Source organism: Sorex araneus, chromosome 6 (genome assembly GCF_027595985.1).
Source record: "Sorex araneus isolate mSorAra2 chromosome 6, mSorAra2.pri, whole genome shotgun sequence".
In the NCBI taxonomy this organism is placed as follows: domain Eukaryota; kingdom Metazoa; phylum Chordata; class Mammalia; order Eulipotyphla; family Soricidae; genus Sorex; species Sorex araneus.
Window position 1 is genome coordinate 48,917,356 of NC_073307.1, and position 22,327 is coordinate 48,939,682.

Genomic DNA, 22,327 nt, shown 5'->3' on the forward strand with positions numbered 1-22,327 from the left:
CTACACAGTCCCCTGAGCATCACCCCCAGGGAAGCCCCGGAGGCCCGAGCACCACATCAGAATGGCCTGGAGAATCTCCATGCACGTCCTCAGTCCTGTGGCTCTGGGCTTCTTGAGCATCCCTCCGAAAGGCCCCCCCAGCCCCCTCAAAAGAGGAGGCAGCCCTGGCTCCCCCTACCACCACCCAGGCCCAGCCCGGGAGAGGCCAGTTTCCCAGCTCACCTCCCTGCTTCCAAAACAGCCGGCAGCCACAGCCAGGCCAAGCACAAAGCCCCCCGGTGCCACAGAAGAGCTAGGGAAGGGCCCCTCTCCCCAAAGGGAGGCCATCTAAGGGGGAAGCTAGGGGAGTCTGCAATGGTTGGGGGCTAGAAATACCTTGCACCATGACTCCCTCCTTTATCCCACATCCTCCTGTCTGGAATGCCCCCATCCAGCCTCTTCCTGTCTGCAGATACAGCTCAGGCCAGCAGGAAGGAATAACCCCCCAGGACACTCTCCTCCCAAATGGCTCCGCTTTCAGCTCCTCAGGGAGCACGGAGCCCCTAACCCAGGTCGGGATTGTTTTTAATTAATTACTTAATTGTTAGTAATAATTAATTAATTGGTTTTTTATTTTGAGGCGATGCACAGGGACCATTCCTGACTCTGCACTCAGAAATTACTCCTGGTGGTGCTAGGGGGACCATATGGAATGCTGGGTATCAAACCCAGGTAGGCCACATGCAAGGCAAACGCCCTCCCCACTGTGCTATCTCTCCAGCCCCCAATAGTTCTTAATATATATGCGAGAGGGCAAGAGAAAACTGGGAACATTAGTGGTGGGAAATGTACACTGGTGAAGAGACGGGTGTGGAATATTACATGACTCAAACCCAATCATGAATAACTTTTTAACTGTGTGTGTCATGTGATACAATAAAAATAATTTTTAAAAATATAAAAGCTTATAGTATGTAGAAAACTCTCCACACAAACTTGACAATCTAAGTCTGGATCTAATATCATCAGACAATGGTATCAGGGCCTTCTAACAGCAGGTAGGGCATTTCCTTTGCACGGAGCCAACCCAGGTTTGTTTCCTGGCATCCCAGTTGGTCCCCTGAGCACTGCCAGGAGTAACTGCTGAGTGCAGAGCCAGGAATAACCTGAGTGTGGCCCATAAATGACAACAACAATAACAACATCAAAGGATAGTACCAATCCCATGTTTTTCACATAATAATTATCAATGTTCTAGGCACCTTCAATATTTTGCCTCATTTGAACCTTACCATGTCTCAATAAAATATTCTTCTTATTCTCAATTTTTTTGTAAAGTACAGAGGAATGGTGCACAGAGGCAAAGCTGAATTCAGAGCTCCAGTCCACTCTTGGATAAATTCTAATGTTAGGATCCTGGTCTACCTTCGAATATACATGTTTCATTTATCCCCATGTGTTTCAGAGCATAATATGCCTGTGAAGGAAAAGGGAGCTCAAGTATTTTACATGTTCAAATTATATGTAAATTTAATTTCCTTATTTGTTATGTTATGTTAGTACTGAGGCAAAATGGTTATAATAAAATTAATATTCATGCTTTTGGTGTAGAAAGTAGCTGCAAATCATGACCAAAGTGCTTTAAAATTCCCCATCCCAATCCTTCCATTACTATGACTCCTTTACCCAATCTGAAGACCCAACACGCTAACTCAATGATTTGGAAATAATTATCCTCCTATCAAATACATCTCCAACTATTTAACTACCTCAGTTTCTGCAAATGCTAACCAACAGATTAATTGAACTCTGAACTCTGACTTATATAAGAATGTGTCTCTGTCTTTAATAAATACATCTTCTGTTATTGTTTACATATTTTTGGTAAACCACCATATCTAGTAAGATTTTAGCTGATCTTGAATGTAGCAATAGTATCAATGATTAAATTTTTTTATTTCTTTAATTTTGTATAGAATCAATCGTATGAGATACACAGTTACAAAATTGTTTAGGATTAAATTTCAGTTATACAATGTTCCAATACCTGACCTTTTTTTTTTTTACTTTTTAAAAGTTTCTTTTTTTTTTAAACGTGATTTTTTTTTAATTTATTTATTTTTAATTAGTGAACCACCATGAGGGTACAGTTACAGATTTATACACTTTTGTGCTTATGCTTCCCTCATACAAAGTTCGGGAACCCATCCCTTCACCAGTGCCCATTCTCTACCACCAGTAAACCCAGCATCCCTCCCACCCTCCCCAATCCCATCTCCCCCCATCCCACCCTGCCACTGTGGCAGGGCATTCCCTTCTGTTCTCTCTCTCTAATTAGCTGTTGAGGTTTGCAATAAAGGTGTTGAGTGGCCACTGTGCTCAGTCTCTAGCCCACATTCAGCCCGCAACTCCCTTCCCCCACATGGCCTTCGACTACATTATAGTTGGTGATCCCTTCTCTGAGTTGCCCTTTCCACAGAATGTGAGGTCAGCCTCCAAGCCATGGAGTCAACCTCCTGGTACTTATTTCTCCAATTATTGGGTGTTAGTCTCGCACTCTGTTATTCTATATGCCATAGATGAGTGCAATCTTTCTATGTCTGTCTCTCTCTTTCTGACTCATTTCACTTAGCATGAAACTTTTCATGCCGATCCACTTAAGTACAAAATTCATGACCTCCTTTTTTTCTAACAGCTACATAGTATTCCATTGTATAGATGTACGAAAGTTTCCTCAACAAGTCATCCGTTCTAGGGCATTCGGGTTTTTTCCAGATTCTGGCTATTGTAAACAGTGCTGCAATGAACATACATGTGCAGATGTTGTTTCGATTATACTTTTTTGCCTCTCTGGGATATATTCCCAGCAGTGGTATTGCTGGGTCAAATAGGAGCTCAATATCTAATTTTTTGAGAATCGTCCATATTGTTTTCCAGAAGGGCTGAACCAGTCGGCATTCCCACCAGCAGTGTAGAAGAGTCCCTTTCTCCCCACATCCTCTCCAACAGCAGTTGCTTTTGTTCTTTTGGATGTGTGCTAGTCTCTGTGGTGTGAGGTGGTATCTCATGGTTGTTTTGATCTGCATCTCTCTGATGATTAGTGATGTAGAGCACTTTTTCATGTGCCTTTTGGCCATTCGTATTTCTTCCTTGGTAAAGTTTCTGTTCATTTCTTTGCCCCATTTTTTGATGGGGTTGGATGTTTTCTTCTTGTAGAGTTCAACCAGTGCTTTATATACCATTGATATCAACCCCTTATCTGATGGGTATTGTGTAAATATCCTTTCCCATTCTGTGGATAGCCTTTGTATTCTGGTCACTGTATCTCTTGCAGTGCAGAAACTTTTTAGTTTAATGTAGTCCCATTTGTTGATCTCTGTTTTTACTAGATTGCTTAGTTCCGTGTCACCTTTGAAGATATATCGTGGAGGGTTTTGCCGACCTTGTCTTCAATGTACCTTATGGTTTGTGGTCTGATGTTGAGGTCTTTAATCCATTTTGATCTGACTTTTGTGCATGGTGTCAGGTCAAGGTCTAAGCCCATTTTTTTGCATGTGGTTGTCCAGTTGTGCCAGCACCATTTGTTAAAGAGGCCTTCCTTGCTCCACTTCACATCTCTTGCTCCCTTATCAAAGATTAGATGCTCATACATTTGGGGTTGTGTGTAGGGATATTCCACCCTGTTCCATTGGTCTATGGCTCTGCCTTTGTTCCAGTACCATGCTGTTTTAATTGTTACTGCTTTGTAGTAAAGTTTGAGGTTGGAGAGGGTGATGCCTCCCATCGTCTTTTTCCCAAGAATTGTTTTAGCTATCCGTGGGCATTTGTTGTTCCATATGAATTTTAGGATTGCTCGATCCATTTCTTTGAAGAATGTCAATACCTGACCTTTTGCCAGTGTGTAATTCCCACCACCAAGTCCTCAGTTTCCCTTCATTACCCAGAGTAAGCCTACCTCTATAGTAGATATTGTTCTCTTTTGTATTTCCCAGTTTTCCTTTTTAGGCACAGTGGTTTGCAAGACTGTTACTAAAAGAGTATCATGCATATCACCTGACCTCCTTTCACCACCAGATCTTAATCGAAGTGATCATTTCCAACACTTATTATGTTGACCTTTTCTTGGTTTTGGGCCACACCCAGTAGTGTTCCGGGTTTATTCTTGGCTCCTCAATCAGGAACTGTTTGTGGCAATGCACAGGGGACCATTGGGGTGCCAGTTTAAACTGGGATCAGAGGTCTACAAGGCAAGCACCCTACCCATTGTACTATCACTCTGACCCAGAAGCTGAAATTTTTTTTGACCTAACATTCTGATTCCTTACTTTTCTAGTCAATTTGTTTAATTAAAGCAACTTACAGACTCCAAATTAACAGTCCCATGGAATTTGCTAACTATAACTATATTGGTCTGTATGTACATAAAGAAAATTCACACTGAAGAAAATTAATGCAGGCCAATAAACAGTTTGAGTTCTAGCATTTCTTTTTTAATTTTAATGAGTCATAGTGAGATACTGTTACAGACTTAACAAATTTTTGTCATTACCTTTCAAACAACGTTTGAGTACCCATTCCTCCACTAGTGCCCATTCTCCACCACCAATGTTCTCAGTGTTCCTCCCGCCAACCCCACCCCTTCCCACTCCCTGCCTCTGTGACAGACACATTCCCTCTTACTCTTTCTCTCCTTTTTGGGTGTTATGCTTTGCAACACAGGCACTAAGCAGCCATCATGTTTGGTTCATAGCCTACTTTCAGCAGGCATCTACCATCCCAAGTGATCCATCCAACCATCATTTGCTTGGGAGTTCTCACATTTCTTAAGTTAGACACTAACCCCAAAGTTCTCATTGAATTATAGATCAACACTCATGGACAACACAAGCTGGGGATCAAACCACACTGGATGGTCAGATTTTATCCTATTGGGATTCTTCTCTCAATCAAATCACCCTGCTCTTCTTTGTACCTTCATTTTTGTGGTTTTCCTGCTGGCCTTGTCTGGAAACAGCATTCTGATCCTTCTGATACACTTGGATACCAATCTCCATACTCCAATGTACTTTTTCATCAGGCAGTTGTCTCTCATGGATGTCATGCATATTTCAGTCACGGTGCCCAAGATGCTCATGAACCAAGTCATAGGTGTAAACACAATTTCACCTCCTGAGTGTGGGATTCAGATGTTCTTATATCTGACACTAGTAGGTTCAGAATATTTCCTTCTTGCAGCCATGGCCTATGATCGATATGTGGCCATCTGCCGTCCACTCCATTATTCTAATCTTATGAGCCATAAAATATGCTTTCTTTTGGTATCTGCCTGTTGGTGTCTGGGATTGGTGGATGGGCTCATGCTCACACCTGTCACCATGACGTTCCCATTCTGCAGATCCCGGAAGATCCAACATTTCTTCTGTGAGATCCCTGCTCTAACGAAGCTTTCTTGTTCAGACACAACTCTCTATGAGACACTTATGTATCTATGCTGTGTCCTCATGCTTCTTGTACCTGTAACAGCAATTTCAAGCTCTTATTATTTAATCCTTCTCACCATCTACAGGATGAACTCAGCAGAAGGCCAGAAGAAGGCCTTTGCCACTTGTTCTTCTCATATGATTGTGGTTACTATTTTCTATGGGGCTGCTGTGTACACATACATGCTTCCCAAATCCTATCACACACCTGAGAAGGACATGGTGGCCTCTGTTTTATACACTATACTAACACCTGTTCTAAACCCATTCATATATAGTTTTCGGAACAAAGATGTCACAGCAGCTCTGACAAAATTGGTGAGTGGGGGAGTTCTTAAGCGCTGAAGTTTAAAGTAAGCTATTTTATTACTAATTAATGTTTTTCTTCTTTTTACACATCAGAGTTGTATATTTTGTTATATATTATTTCTCAGATTATCATATAATAAGTTTTCATCCATATTCTGTTCAGATTTCTATGTTTGTTTGGGGGCCACACCACATACTTCTCAGGATTTAATCCTACATTTGCACTCAATAAGCCTCCGGTAGTGTTCAGAGGAACATATGGAAGCCAGGGATGGAATCATAAATATTGTACTCTCTGCAGGTACCTGTATTTAGGAATTGCTACAATAATCAGGTCACTATTTTCCTTCATTGACACATGTTGACACTACCATTAAGAGAAATTGAAATGTAGAAAGGGAGTTTCCTAAAACATACTTTTCTCTCAGGAAAAATGAGCCAGAGATTTCCTACACTAAAAGTATATGTTCATATATGTTTAACCGAACTTCTGGGAACTTCAAAGTTACGTATTCTTTTGCTATAAACCAGAGCTCATTTTTTTCCTCCCTCAATGGAACCCATTTAAAATAGCATTAAAATCAAAAGAAAACCAGTGTAGAAACAATGAAATTATCTCAGGAGAGATGAATTAAGGCTTTACAACACAGCTATGACGTGCACTATGTTGAACTACATTTATTCTGGTATATCCAAATTATACACATATGAGCCTCAGATATGAGTTAACATATACCTGGACCACTCTATCTTGCCCCCATGACACATCGTAAGACACTCCCTACCCATTTTCCATAATTACCAGACCATATTTGATGGGATTCAGACAGTAGGGAAAAAATCATGGAGGAAAATATATATATATATATGTGTATATATATATGCCTCTCAGAGAGCCCAGCAAGCTACCAAGAGTATCCCGCCCACACGGCAGTGCCTGGCAAGGTACCCGTGACGTTTTTGATATCCCAAAAACAGTAACAATAAGGAGTTTCATTCCCCTAACCCTGAAAGAGCCTCCAATACGGCAGTGTTAGGAAAGATGAGTAAAGAGAGACTGCTAAAATATCAGGGCTGGCCTCTTGGAAAACAATATGGATGCTTCTCAAAAAATTAGAAATTGAGCTCCCATTTGACCCAGTAATACCACTGCTGGGAACATATCCCAGAGAAGCAAAAAAGTATATTCGAAATGACATCTGCACTTATATGTTCATGGAAGCACTGTTTACAATAGTCAGAATCAAGTAAAAACTCGAGTCCCTGAGAACAGATGACTGGTTAAAGAAACTTTGGTACATCTATACAATGGAATAGTATGCAGCTGTTAGAAAAGATGAATTCATGAACTGTGGAGAGCCTCCACAGGACCGTGCTTCATAAACAACACCTGTTTCTTGTTAATTGCACCGTGCTTCGAAAATAACTCCTAATAAGGAAACAGGATGTCCTGTCATGCCCACAAGGTGTAACTAGCCTATCAGCTGCAGACACTTGGGCATAAACAAGCAGCGAGAGGTATATAAGGAGGGAAGCTGCCTAACTAGTGGGTTCCCCCCTGGTTCCTCCTCGTTCGTCCTTCGTTCCTCCTCTTTTCCGTTTGCATGGGAAGGTCTCTGAATAAATCGCTGCAAGAAGAATCTCCGGGTTGCGTGTTATTTTACAATGAACTTTGCATATAAGTGGATCAACATGAAAAGCATCATGCTAGGTGGAATGAGTCAGAAAGAGAGAGACAGACATAGAAAGATTGCACTCATCTGTGGAATATAAAATAACAGTGTAGGAAACTAACACCCAAGAATAGTGGAAATAAGTACCAGGAGGTTGGCTCCATGGCTTGGAAGCTGGCCTCACATGCTGGGGGAAAAGGCAGCTCAGGTAGAGAAGGGAACACCAAGTAAAATGTGGATGGAGATCCCGCTCGGGAAGGGAGATGCGTGCTGAAATGGCCACTCAATACCCCTGTTGCAAACCACAACACCCAAAAGGAGAGAGAAAACAAAAGGAAGTACCCTGCCACAGAGGTGGTGTGAAGTGGGGTGGATAGGATTGGGGGCAGGGAGGGATACTGAGTTCATTGGTAGTGGAGAATGGACACTGGTGGAGGGATGAGTTCTCGAATGTTATATGAAGGAAAAACAAGCACGAAAATGTGTGAATCTGTAATTGTACCCTCAAGGTGATTCACTAATTAAAAAACAAACAAATAAATAAAAATAAAATATTGAGGCTGGAACGAATGGAGACATTACTGGCACCCAAACAAGGAAATCGATGAACAACAGGATGACAGTGATACTGTTATATCCAAATTTTATGTCCATTTGCTCCAAAATATAGTCACTTTTTCCTTTGAAATTCATTGGATCTCCAATTGCAATAAAAGGGGGGACAAAAAAGAAGGATGCTCCCCCCCAAAAAATATCTAGAGTTTCACTGCATTACTCCTATATGTAGTATGATGAAAAGCACTTAATCGTGATAATGTCCAAGTTTTCCTTCCTTTGCTCTAAAAGTAGAGGGGTTTTGTCAATTCTTTGAATTCCATTAAATTCTTTGAAATCACTGGGCAACAGAATTGTCCTAAAAATATACACTCTCTCTGTGAAGAAAAGGGAAGTTTATGCTACCCTGCACTATAGTTATATGTGGTATGTTGGACTGCACAACTGCAACATATGTATATGTTGGATATACATATCCAGTTTTTAATCTTTTCCTATAAAAATATGATCATTTATTTTGATTGAAATCTTTTGATCTCCCATAAAAATCTATGAGGAAACATATTTTTCTTCACAGATCTAAAGAAGGAATAAACTAGACTAACTTTACTGCAATGATATTATGTGTAGGATGTTCAACCGAACTTCTAGTGAGAATGTACAATTTTGTCTTTTGCTATAAAATCCAGCTCACTTCTAAACTGCAAATCATAGCAAGTACACTGAAAAGAATGGAAAAATTCACTTTAATAGCAATATAATTTTCACAGGAAAGAGTGAGGACAGCTTAGCTGAACAACTATATCTTCAACTACAACGGCTCTTTTGCTCTTAAAATAAAGTACTTTCCTTTGCTTCGAGAACTATTTCCTTTCTTTGAAATCCCCTGAAACTCAATAAAATCAGCCTGAAACTCACTTTCTTAAAATCGCACGTTTATCCCAAACGCATCAGCTAGAGACTCACCACACAACTGATAGGTGTGCTACATTGAAAAGCATTTCCAGAAAGATTTTCCAAGTTTTGTTTTCCTTTTCCATAAATCTAGGGTGACTTTCTTCTTTGGTTGAATCCACTGAACCTCCCATGAAATCAGTAGGAAAATGCACTTTTCTCCAAGAAAACAGGCCCTGGGCCTTTGCTTCTCTAAAATAGAATTAATTAGCTTAACCACACTTGTATTCAAACAGAGTCAATTCCTTTCATTGAAATCCATTGTAACTGCCACTGAAATCAATGGGGAAATGCCACTTCCAGAAAATGCACCCTTCTCCATGAAACATTGACCTAAAGTTTTACTACACTGAAAAACATACACTCTGTAAGTATGTTCCTCTAAACTAGTAATAGGTCTCTCCAAGTTTAGTGTCCTATTGCTACAAATGTCAGATTGCTTTTGTTTTGCACTGAAATCTGTTCGCAATAGAGCTGGAGACGTGATATAGTGTGGGTCAGGGAATAATATAGACTAGCTATGCAGAGAAACACCATTTTGCTTTTGTTCTTTTCTTGAGAAAAGTGCATTTCTTGGAAAGTGCGTTTGCCCACAGATTTTGAAGGGAGCTTCAATGTACGATAGGGAAAGCCAACCCAGTTTTATGATAAATAAAACAGTTCTTGGAGATTTTAACTGAAAAGACAGCTCAAGAGACTGATTATAAAAGCTCCACAGCAAAGCCAGGAAAGTTCCTTCTTTGTTAGAAAGTTTCTCTTTCCATTGATTTCAATGCTAGCTAAGTGGAGTTCCATGAAAGAAAGAAAGTAGTCTAGGATTTTAGCTAAAGGAGCCAAAATTTAAGAAATCCCACAACGAGTTCTGTTCAACATACCATGTATGAGTCTTGAAGTGAAAATAATACAGCATTTGGTATATCATTAAGCTACCACTAATATTCCTCATACTCTTCCTGAAAATTTAAAACTACTGTTAAATTCAGTTACCTTCCTTAAGGAATTTCCATCTATATGGCAATCTCTATTGTTTCGTGAATATCCGTTCAGTCTGAGGCTTGAGACAAGGAACACAAGTGAAATTATTTTCACAGAGGATCACGGATTCGCTCAGAACCTGTGACAAAAGGTAGGATATTCTGAAATCTCCTTTTATTACCATCCTACTGTATATACCTCTAAAGGGCTCAATACAGTGATGTCATCAATAAAGGACTTACAAGAAGAACATTGAGGCAGCAAGGCATACATTGTTTCCTTATGTCTGCAAGTCAGTGGGTTTAGGCCTCCAGAAAGAAATACAAAGCCAAAATCTTTCCTGGGCTACAAGCACCTGGGGTTTGCATTCTAAGACATGCTGGCCCAGCACCTGGGATCTGCATATCAAAGACAGGCTGGCTAAGTAGTTGGGGTCTGCAAACTACAAACAAACAGGCTAGGTAAGCACCTGGGGTCTGTGAGAAGAAGACTGACTCTTTCCTGTGTTCTGAAATTTATGTTATTTACTGAGGCAGCTGAAGAAAGAGATGTTCAGCCTCATCCAAAACAATCTGGACACATGTGTAATCTCACACATTTTCATGGGGCCCTTGTTCCTGCCAGTTTGCAGGACAGTCTACATGGGCTCATCCTGACAGTCTAGTCCAGCCCCAACACTCTATTTCTAAAGTCAATGATATTTTCCAGGAAAATAGAACAAAGAACAATGTTTTGATTTATGTGGAATGAAAGAAGGATTTTAAAGCTAAAGCAAATGAGAGAATTAATGGAGGCCTAATACTAAGTTCAATGGAATCAACAATATTGCAGTTAAAAACAAAATGGCAATAAACAAACAGAATGATTGCCTAAAAATGATTGAAACAAGACACTGGTTCTGATTATGATTCATCTATCAATACCTTTGTAAATTACAGCTCTTCAAGTTAATTTCAAGTCAGAAACTGTGAAAAATAAGAAGCTCAGAAAGAAAACGCACTCTTACAGGACATTTAATTCATTACAAAGCTCTCAAAGTGATATAGTAAGGGAAAACTTGTCAAGAATTGATGCTTGGAAAATTGGACTACCACCCACCTCCCAGAAAACAAGAATGGAATAAGAAATGGAATGGGTTTAATGTTAAAAAATTCACAGAGAACCACACATACATATTTAGGTGACGTATTTAGAATTGCAGTTTTGGTTACAATCTTCAACTTTTGCCTTCTTGTGATTAAAAACTAAGACCTCTTATGAATTCTATCATCTTATTTTTATCCATCTTCTGACTTTCTTCATTTAACATTGTAACTCTCAGTTCCATGCCTGTTGCATCAAATTGCATTTCATTCCTTCCAGCATGTAATATTTCACCGTGTGTGTGTGATATTACACCCGTTCTTCACATTCTACCTCTGGTGGTGATTCAATGGTTTAAAAGTGGGTTGTGCCAGATCACCCTTAGCCCCAGAGCATAGGCAGGAGAAGTAAAGAGAATGGAGGGAAGGGGGAGAAGAGAGAGATGAGAAATCAATTGAGTGGGGCTCAGGGGTCCAGAGAATTCAGGAACAGTGGTGCTGTTAAGGAAGGATAGAACTAAATAGCCAAAACACAGAGTTAACAGCACTGAAATTATGAGATCCAAGCTAAACTTTAAAACGTGCCTGTCAAGAGGGCCGGCAGAGGGAAGAGGTGGTGTGTGGGTGGGAATCTGGAAACCCTGGTGGAGTGAATTTGACACTGGTGTGGGAAGGTTGCTGAACATTGTACGTCCAGAACCCAACAATAAATTACTTTGTAAATAATAGTGCACTGATTAGCTTTCTTAAGACTCTTTTTACAGGAGCCCGCATTCTAGAATAACTTGATTTTCTGCCCCTGAGCAAGGAATTCAGATACAGGCACCCCGGTTTGCAAGAACGGTGGTGGTCAGACCAGATAACCAGACCCATATCACATGACCCGTATCACAAGACCCAGAACTGCCCCCAGAACCGGGACATTCCTGAATATTGGCGGGAATACTGATCTCTAAAACCATAGGCTAAGGATCCTATGGTTTTATCTTAACCAATCCTTTTAAATGGATTGGTTAAGAAAGTTTGCAATATTACAAATCTATTGGCTATGAAATGCGCGGGCTCTGCTGTAACGGCCGGGGAAGGCCTATATAAGATCTCCTTTGGAGAAGCTCGGGGTCTTTGGCCCAACCTGCTGGACCTGCGTGTCCGTGTAGGCGGCTGGACCCTGGCTAGCCAGTCTTACAATAAACCCTGCTTGCTGTTTGCAGTCTCTGGAGTCTCTTTGTCGTTATAGGGAGATCTCGATCCGCGCCCTAACAAAAATAAAATGAAAATAAAGAGATAAATAAATAAATAAAACCTAGGGTCACTTGTTTCTTTCTTTTTCCATGGAAACTCCTACTGAAATCTAGTGGATAATGCATTTTCATAAAAACACATTGTTTTAAGGAAAAGTGAGCTAGAACTTAGCCTAACTAATATTATTTGGAGTACTTAGAACTACGCTCATAGTGAGAATATCCAATTTCTACCTTCTTTTATTCTGAAATTAGAGGTGCCTGTTTTATTCATTGAAATGTATGGAATCTCCCTTAGGATTTAACATGAAGACACACTTGCCTAAGAAAGAGTGAGGTAGAGCATTGCCACCACATGGGGAAATGACTCTCCTGAATGGATTCTTCTAAGAAAGACTGAGCTAGAGCTTAGGTATGTTGCTTTTCTATGAGGCTATTGAATCTAAAAGGAGCTCCTTGGATAGCAATAACAACTTGTGGGATATGTTCTAACTTCCGATTTTCATTTTTTTGTTGTTTTGGTATTTGGAGGGGGAGTTTTTTGTTTTCTTTTGTTTGTTTGTTTTTTAATTTTTTATTGAGTCACCATGTGGAAAGTTACAAAGTTTTTAGGTTTAAATCTCAGTTATACAATGCTCGAATACCCATCCCTTCACCAGTGCTCATATTCCACCACCAAGTGTGTTTTTTTTTTTTTACTATCCAAGAGAGGCCAGTGATCATTGCAGTCCACCAAAACTCCAATTGAAAACACTGGAAAAAACACTTTGCAAAGAACTTAGGATTCTCCGAGAAGGAGTAAGCTAGAGCTTAGGTACTTGACATTTTGATACAGCTCCTTAAACTGCAATGGGAGAATGTAGCTCTAAATTCTGCCTTTCTCCTAATAAAATTGGGGTCATTTGTTCCTATCATTTAAATCGTCCAACAGTCTCCTTCACTTCCGTGAGGAAACACACCCTTCTAAGAACCCACTTTTCTCTGAGTGGAGGAGTTAGAGCTTAGTTGGCATGGAGCATGAATGAGCAGCAACTTGAATTGAAACAGGAGGGAGAAATGCCAACTATAGCTTTACTTTCCTATGACATTAGATCACTTGAGTCTACCATGAAATCCTTTGGAAATCCCACTAATACTAATAGAAAATTATTTCATGGTAAAACAGGCTTTAAAAAATTGTGGTTTTCTCTGAGAAGTGAGCTAATTGAAGGGTTATGGCACACATACATATTCAACTAATTAATTAAGCTGCACCTTGAGGGAGATAATGACATTTGATAATGTTTTGAGGTTTCTTTAAGGTGATACATGGTAGTATATAATCACCAATTTTATTTGGATGTTAATATTAAAACAAAATTATAGAGCAAGAGAAGAAAGATGAATAAAATCGGATTCTTTCCAGGTCTGTAATTTTTATAATTTGTGATAATTTTGTATAGTTAGAAACTTGTCTCAGGAAAATAAACATGCCAAGAAAATTATACAAATCAGAGATAATTAAACTACCATGTAACCTTAGCTAGTTGTCCTCTTGTAGAGAATCTTCATGATAAGAGCACTGAAAGGCAAAGGTTTTTTTTAATATTCATATGTTCATAGAAGAAATTTCATGGGGATTTGTGGTAAGGAGTCATTCAAAAAACAATATGCTATGCACCAATTTTGAAAGGAAACAAATTTCAAATTAGTCAAATTTCTCCAAATTTTAGTTTCAATTTTAAAATACTTAATTGAAAATAAAATCACCTTCAAAGTCAAGTATTTGGTAGACTTGAGCATGCAAATATCATCACATAAACACCAAAATTCATTTTATATACACTCCCACCCCCACACTGGGAATTAATGACTCCCTACAAATAAATGAAATTCTATTTATTTTATATGAAACTTCTCTAAACTAGAAAACAAAATCAGTAATACAAGAAGTATAGATACGGGTGCTAAAGAAGTATCCAGGGAGAAGCATACTGATGCATTTAAAATGCATAAAAATTGATGAATGTTTTAGAGATGTGATTCAAAAGTAAAACACTAATTGTAGGGGCTGGAGCGATAGCACAGCAGGTAGAGCGTTTGCCTTGCATGCAGCCGACCCAGGTTCAATTCCCAGCATCCCATATGGTCCCCTGAGCACCGCCAGGAGAAATTTCTGAGTACAAAGCCAGGAGTAACCCCTGTGCATCATCAGGTGTGACCCATAAAGCAAAAAAAAAAAAAAACAACTAATTGTATCTTCTAGTTTTGGGGGGCTGGAGCAATAGCACAGTGGTAGGGCGTCCGCCTTTCACGCGGCTGACCCGAGTTCGATTCCTCTGCCCCTCTCGGAGAGCCTGGCAAGCTACGGAGAGTATTACGCCCGCACAGCAGAGCCTGGCAAGCTACCCGTGGCGTATTGGATATGCCAAAAACAGCAACAATAAGTCTCACAATGAGAGACGTTACTGGTGCCCGCTCAAACAAATCGATGATTAATGGGATGACAGTGACAGTATCTCCTAGAGTATGTGACTTCACCATGCAATTCCTTTAAATTTTCAGTAATTCTGAACTTTCATCATGAAGCATTGATGATAGGACAAAATAGATTCTGGTAGTGTTGGTCAAGCACAGGCAGAAAGTGGTGCCTCAGAGAGACCAAACAGATACCAATAACTCAAACCAAACAGATGCCAAGACTCTGGAAGCAAAGGTTCAGACTAAGCCATGCTTGGAGGAGTCAAATGTTATGTTCTGAGGCTAGACTGCTTCCAAAAGGACAGTGTTATCAGAACCAGAGTCCACAGAATAAACTGCAAATGAGACATGTTGGAAATAGGGACCCTGCTAGACCACATTTTCATGCCCTTTAAAATGCATTCCTGGACTGGAGCTCAGAACTAAATGCAATCTTTAAAAAAACTATTTCATGCCTCACCATTAACATAGGTCCCAAAGAACTTTGTGACTGAGACCTCTGGGTTCAACAGGACTGGCAATGCAGATCCACTGCCCATATTCACCTGTCTCCGGAGGGAGACTCAGCAGTCACACCCGTAAGCCACCTCTGGCTGGCACCATATAATCTAGTCATGGGCCACCATCCAGATCGCATGTCCTTCTCTCCCAGAAGAGAACAAAACATGATGTGTGCATAATCATGCCACCGGACCCTGTGCCAGGCTGTTTCACTTGGGGCACCCCAGAGTGGGGCGTGTGAGAGCTCTGCCCACACCCAGGGTCCCAGCCCCAGCAGCCAAAAACTTCCAGAATTCAACCACCACCACACTCACAGCTGCCCTCCACATGCTCAGTCTGAGCCTCACACACGAGTGAACGTATTCCTGGATCTTCATAGGACATACTCTACCCATGCTCCAAGAGTACCACACCACATATGATGGCGTTCAAAGTAATAGGCAACCAATCTTAAAGGGAAATATATACAGCGGGTAAGGCATTTGCCTTGCACACAGCCGACCCAGGATTGATTCCTCCATCCCTCTTGGAAAGCCCAGCAAGCTACCGATATTATCTTGCCCGCACAGTAGAGCCTGGCAAGATACCCATGGCACATTCGATAGGCCAAAAACATTAACAACAAGTCTCACAATGGAGATGTTACTGATGCCCGCTCAAGCAAATCAACGAACAATGGGATGACAGTGCTAGACAGTGCTAATATACAAAAGCACACAATTCTCACCCGTTAATAACATGTTAATGATCTCCTCTAGAAGGGCTTAATATCCCCTGAGTGGTATACAACAATTGTCACACTCTTTCCTCTAAGGACACTTTTTTGTAGCATCTTCGTTGGTTTTCATAACAAACAATACAAAACATATTATTTCGGTTCTGCATTGGGACAGGGATTGGGGTTCAGGGTGGAAACATCCAAAATATGGTGGTAGGGAGGTGTAATGGTGGTGGGATTGGTAGTTGATATAAAATGTAATCCAATTTTGTAGACTACTTTATAAAATAAAAAAAAACTACTTATAAAATAAAATAAACTCAAGAACTCAAAGGCCACCATGTTCAGGACCGCTGTCCACATGCTCAGGCAAACCAAATCCATGAGTAAACCTATTCCTGGACTAGGCAGCTGAACTCACGACCTAAAAGTGCAAATGGCTTGAAACAGTTGTAAATGATAGCTCGTTCAAATGCAATGGCTTATTTTAAAATATAGTTAAGTAGCTAAATCTGTAATTTTTATTGTGTTTATTTATTGATCACATTAATAACTTCCATTATATAAACAGAAAAGTAATTGATATCCTCCTTAAGGTTTTTTGATAAATTTTGACAAATTCTTTGACAAATTAGAGAAGCAAACTAAATTCCTCCATATTATTGCCATTGGATTTTATAGTTAATGTTAACTTGATGAAAATGGATGTTGTTTTTTGGTTTCTTTATTTGTTTTCGGGGGCACACCAAGCCATTCTCAGGGGTCATTCCTGGCTCCACACTCAGAGAGCACTCCTGGCAGTCTCAGGAAACCTTACGGGGTAGAAGAGATCAAACATGGGTCAGGCGAGTGCAAGGCCAGCACCCTACCCACTGTAGTATTGCTCTGCAACAGCTAGATGAAAATTCACACACATCCTCCCTTTCCTATGGTTGTTGGGCTAAAACCTGTGGTGTTTATGATTACTCCTGGATTTCTGCTCAGGAATTGCTTTTGGTGGGTTCAGGGGACCTGTCGGTTGCCAGGGAAGTAACCCAAATGGGTCATGGGCAAGGTGAGTGCCCAGTAGCTGCACTTCCTCTATGGCCCTCTTTTTAATTTTTGAAAAATATGCATTTAGTCACTGTGAAGTTACAAAGTTACTCATGATTGTGTTTCAGGCATACAATGTTTCCACACCAATTCTTTCATCAGTGTCTACTTTCCTTCAAAAATGCCCATCTCCAATTCATTTGCCACCCATCTGTCTGCTTCTACTATAAGGGAAAAAAAATGTGTGTGTGTTGCATTGGGATTTACATTGCTCTTGCTGTAGAGTTTCATACATTACAATTTACCACCTTATAGCACAATGTTCTCTGTTCCATCAAATATTTCCCTCCACCGATGACACAGCCTGTCCCCATCATGTCTCCCATCCCTCTCGAGAGGCATATTTCCTACTGAGTATGAGTTCTCACATTCTTTGTTTCCATGGTCTTTGGGGATTTGTTATTCCACTATTGTGCTTCTTTGTATCTCACATATGAAAGAAAATGTTCTGTGTTGGTCTCTTTCACTCTGGCTAACTTCACTCAGCATGATATTCTCCAAGTCCGTCCATATAGCAGCAAATTGTATGATACTATCTTTACCAATGGCCATGTAGTATTCTATTGGGCATAAATGTCATAGTTTCTTTATCCAGTCAACTATTCCTGGACACCTGAGTTATCTTTATATCTTGCCTGTTGTAAATAGTGCTTCAAGGAACATAGGGATACACATGTCTTCTATTATGTTTTGAGTCCCTGAAGTAGATTCCAAGATGTGAAGTTACTGGGACAAAAGTTAGTTCAGTTCCTAATTTTTTATTTCAGTATTTCCAAAATGTCTGGATGAGTTCATGTTCCGGCTGGTATTAAATGAGAGTCTCTTTCTCCCTACATCTACCCTACCACTGGTTGTTCTTGTTCATTTCCATTAAGATAATAAATATTTCTAATAAGATAATTATGTATGAATATAAGCATCATTGCCATTTGTCATTTCATTGTCATTTTAATTGTTCCTGGTTTGTTATTGTAATTTTTAGTATTTTAATATTTTTATTGAGACGTCAGGATTTACAGTACTGTTACTGCATTTTTTTGTGCATACATCTTTCCAACATCACATTTATCCCTCCACCAGTGTCCAAAGGGTCATACCTAGCCAAGGCATACCCTGTCTCTTATGAGTTCAGTTCTATAGATGAAGACTTTTGGCCATTCATTGTCCCTTTATTATATTTATTTATATTCTACATATGAAAAAATCTTTTTAAAATTTGTTTTACAAGAGGTGACACTGACACACATAACAATCTGACAAAATTGTAAATCAATGATAAGTTGACTTTTTTCCAAAAGTGTATAAAACTCTTTTCACAGGCATGTAAATCTAAAAAGGTTAGCTCTGTAGCACTGCCATCCTTCAATCTGCTCGAGCGGGCACCAGTAACATCTCCACTGTGAGACTTGTTGTTACTGTTTTAGCGTATCAAATACTCCACAGGTAGCTTGGCTCAGCTCTGCCGTGTGGGCAGGATACTCTCAGTAGCTTGCTGGGCTCTTCAAGAGGGACGGAGGAATCAAACCCGGGTCATCTGCGTGCAAGGCAAACACCCTACCCACTGTGCTATCGCTCCAGTCCAAAAAGGTTAATGACTGTTAAAGAAACTTTGGTACATAGTTAAAGAAACTTTGGTATATCTACACAATGGAATACTATGCAGCTGTTAGAAAACATGAAGTCATGAAATTTGCATATAAGTGGATCAACATGGAAACTATCATGTTGAGTGAAATGAGTCAGAAAGAAAGAGACAAACACAGAAAGATTGCACTCATATGTGGAATATAAAGTAGCAGAGAGGTACGTGCTAGCAGTGATGCAACTTCTGGCAGAAAACCCTCTGGACTTTGTCACTAAAATACTAAAACATAGAAATTCAGAACATCGAGGCCACTATTGTGGCCACACGACCTCATAATTCTTCATTCTCAGCAATGGAAAACATATTATCAAATGCTTCCTTTCCAACAGGTCCGACATGGGGGGGGGGGGGAACTCCAAACAATAATAGTGAATTTTTTTTTGTTTGTATGTAATCAAACTAAAGAGAAAGTAAAGTGAAACTTATCAGCTACACAGGCGGGGTGGGAGGCTGGGGCGTGGGGGGGGGTGGGGAGTTTACTGTGGTTCTTGGTGGTGGAATATGTGCACAGGTGAAGGGATTGGTGTTCGAGCATTATGTAACTGAGACTTAAGCCTGAAAGCTTTGTAACTTCCCACATGGTGATTCAATTAAAAAAAAGTTAGTAGTATTAATAATTTTGTCCTGATAAATATTAATTTTTAAATGAGATATATTATACAAATAATTAAATAAGAGTGAGAATAATTAATAAAATATTAAGGAGGAGCCAGAGAGTAGGGTACTTACCTTGCACATGAGTAACCAGAGTTCAATGCCCAGCATCCCATATGTTTCCCCTGGGACTGTTAGGAGTATCTTTTGAGTGGAGAGCCAGTTGAGTAGATAGGACACTTCTTTGCACATGGAAAACCCAAGTTGTATCCTGAATCTAATATACGCTCTCCCAGCTTACCAATAGGGATCGCTGAGCAGAGCCAGGAGGAATCAGGGCTGAGCTAGCAGGGTTAGGTCCAAAAATAAAGGTGAAAGTACCTGGAGTGTTTGTTCTCTTCCCTTTCAGTTTTGTTGGAATGTTCAGAAGGAATGTAATATATACTGAATGTGTGTGTGTGTGTGTGTGTGTGCGCGCGTGCACGCGTGTGCACAAGATCTTGAATTTGCTGGGCATTTTAGTAATGTTAATTCTTAATTCCATGAACATAAAATAAATATCCATTCTTTTGTATCTTTTATTTCATTAAGTATTTTAATAGTTCACACATGGCAGTGCTCAGGGCTTACTCATCCCTCAGTGCTCAGGGATTACTCCTGGAAGTCCCGGGGGAACCATATGGAGGGTTTGAGATCAAACCCAAGTTGGCTTCATGCAAGCAAATGACCTATCTGCTGTTTCTTCTATTTCCTTGTGTTGTTATCATTAATTCCTGGGTACTTGTCTCTTTAATGAATGTGGTGGGGAATGTGATCATTTTCTTTCTATCTCTTTATGATTTTTGATCACCCTTTGAGCAAATTATGATAATAAGCAAAATACAATAAGTTATTGAGGGCCTGCTATGGTGCGTGCTTAAGGGGTGGTTGGGAAAATTGGAGATAATGATGGTGGGAAGGTGAGATGGTGGTGGGATTGTGTTGGAATATTGAATGTCTGTAAGAAATCACCATGAATTAAAACAATTTTTTTAATTTTAAAAAGGAAAAGAAATTAAGTTCTGATTGAACCTCTATTTTTTATCAAAACCAGAAATTTCTGGCTGTTATAAGTGGTCAGTATTATGTATGTATCTCAAATAACTATCATTTTCTCCATTGACAATTGAAAAAAACAAATTACCAATCTTTGTGTACATAATGCAGTCTTGTGATATATGATTTTGTGTTTAGTATTCACTGTATATGAATTAACTGTCCATATTCACTATCTATGTCATAGTTATGCACCTTTTAGGGAAAATTAACTATTCATAAGCAGCTTCTCATCTCTCTGCTTGGCATAAGTTTCCTCATCTTCTTCTGAAGACTTGTGCTACTCAGACTTGCTTTATGACATATACGTTCTTTCTTGCCAATAAATTCCTTCTTTTCTATAAGCCACTTCCTGTGAATTGTTGGAACACAACAAGACAACTTGAAACATATGTTCCACCTTCTGCTAATTCACCTTAAGAATAATTACATGCAAAATTATGTTTTACATAAGCTTTGCATTCATCATACTGTATAATTTACAAGACATAATACACATTAAAGTTAAATTAAATATGATTTATTTGTTTGTATAAACCTCATTACCGTTGATAAAACTACTTATTTCAAATGGAGGGGACCTAAAGCAGAAGGAAGATTGGGTATAGTGGCTACCATGAACTGTAGTGAAAAGGGGACAGTAGGGAAGAGATTGTTGTCACTCAGAGACCACTAATAGTCATGAAATAACATATCTCCACGAAACCACAATAGCTAGGTGAATGGGACACTTTACTCTGGGAGCTGCAGGTACAACATTCTTTTGGTGTGATACAGAAGCCTGGACCCCACCAAAACAGCTGAGACCGTCTTTCTCACATCTGAGCCCAAGACTCTTCTTTGTTTTTTGTTGTTTATGCCATTGTAACTAATAAAAATCATCACCATTAATATGACCAAAAATTAATTTTTATAATCATCAATTATTGTCCCCTGTGGCCAAAATACTCAGAAGATTATGAAAAATGAGATTAAAGGGGTTAGAACAAGCCAACTGAAGCATGAAATATTTTAGGCACAGGAGGTGCCAACCCTCAAAAATGAGTCTGAATGACAGATGTTTCTCCCTGCAATAATATGGAATGACAATGCCATGGCAAATGAAATTAATTACAATAGCTACAAATACATGTTAAAAGGTTCAGAAGAATTTGATTACAAGTTATGTGAGTGTAGAATACATCTATGTTGTTACCAAATTTAACTCAAGTTTCTTTTCCTTACTATACACTTCATATATGTTTTTCACTTTTCATATCATTTATTAGTCATTTTAAAGATTAACAAATTCTGGCACATTTCCTTATACAACAACTTTAAGAAATTGCTAACATCACAACCATCTCAACAGAAAAATCTATTATAATTATCTAATAATTCAAGGTTAGAAATATAAGTTTTTGTAAAATTCCCCTTAAATGAGTATCATAATTACCTTGTTCATTTTAAAAATATGTTTATTATAGTTTAGGTAATAGGGTTCTGGTACTGATGTGACAAAAACAGTAACAAGAAGTCTCACAATTGGAGACGTTACTGGTGCCCGCCCGAGCAAATTAATGAATAACGAGATGCCAGTGCAGTGCAGTTTAAAAGTTTTATTAAAACATCACAGTTTACATCAATTCATAGTTTAATAGTAGACATAGAATATAACAGCATCAATCCCGCCACCAGGGCCAAACTCCCTCCAACAATGTTTTCAGTTCCCTCCCATAATTTCCCTGCAGCCCTAGCTCCAGCCAGCCCTCTTCACAGGTATCTTTCTAAATTCTGTTGGAAAGTTTAGGTATATGAAATTGATTGATTCATTTGGTTTTGGGGATCACATCCAATGTGATCAGGGGGAGTTGCCTGATTGTGCATGCAGGAATCACTCCTGGTGGACTCAGGAGACCATATGGGATGCGGGGATGGCACCAGGATCGGCCACATGCGAGGCAAGTGCCCTGCAAGCTCTACTAGTTCTCTTGG

At 39.5% G+C, this 22,327-nt stretch overlaps 1 protein-coding gene across 1 annotated transcript; it reads left to right on the forward strand.

The window, feature by feature from the left end:
- The first annotated feature begins 4,853 nt into the window (after window positions 1-4,853).
- On the forward strand, window positions 4,854-5,804 carry LOC129405735 (olfactory receptor 2T29-like). Its single transcript, XM_055142944.1, has one exon. It carries the CDS (start codon window positions 4,854-4,856, stop codon window positions 5,802-5,804), a length of 951 nt encoding a protein of 316 aa, XP_054998919.1.
- Window positions 5,805-22,327: the final 16,523 nt, after the last annotated feature.

Coding starts and splice junctions, on each gene's coding strand:
- LOC129405735 (XM_055142944.1), top strand. CDS start 4,854: ATGGACAACACAAGCTGGGGATCAAACCACACTGGATGGTCAGATTTT.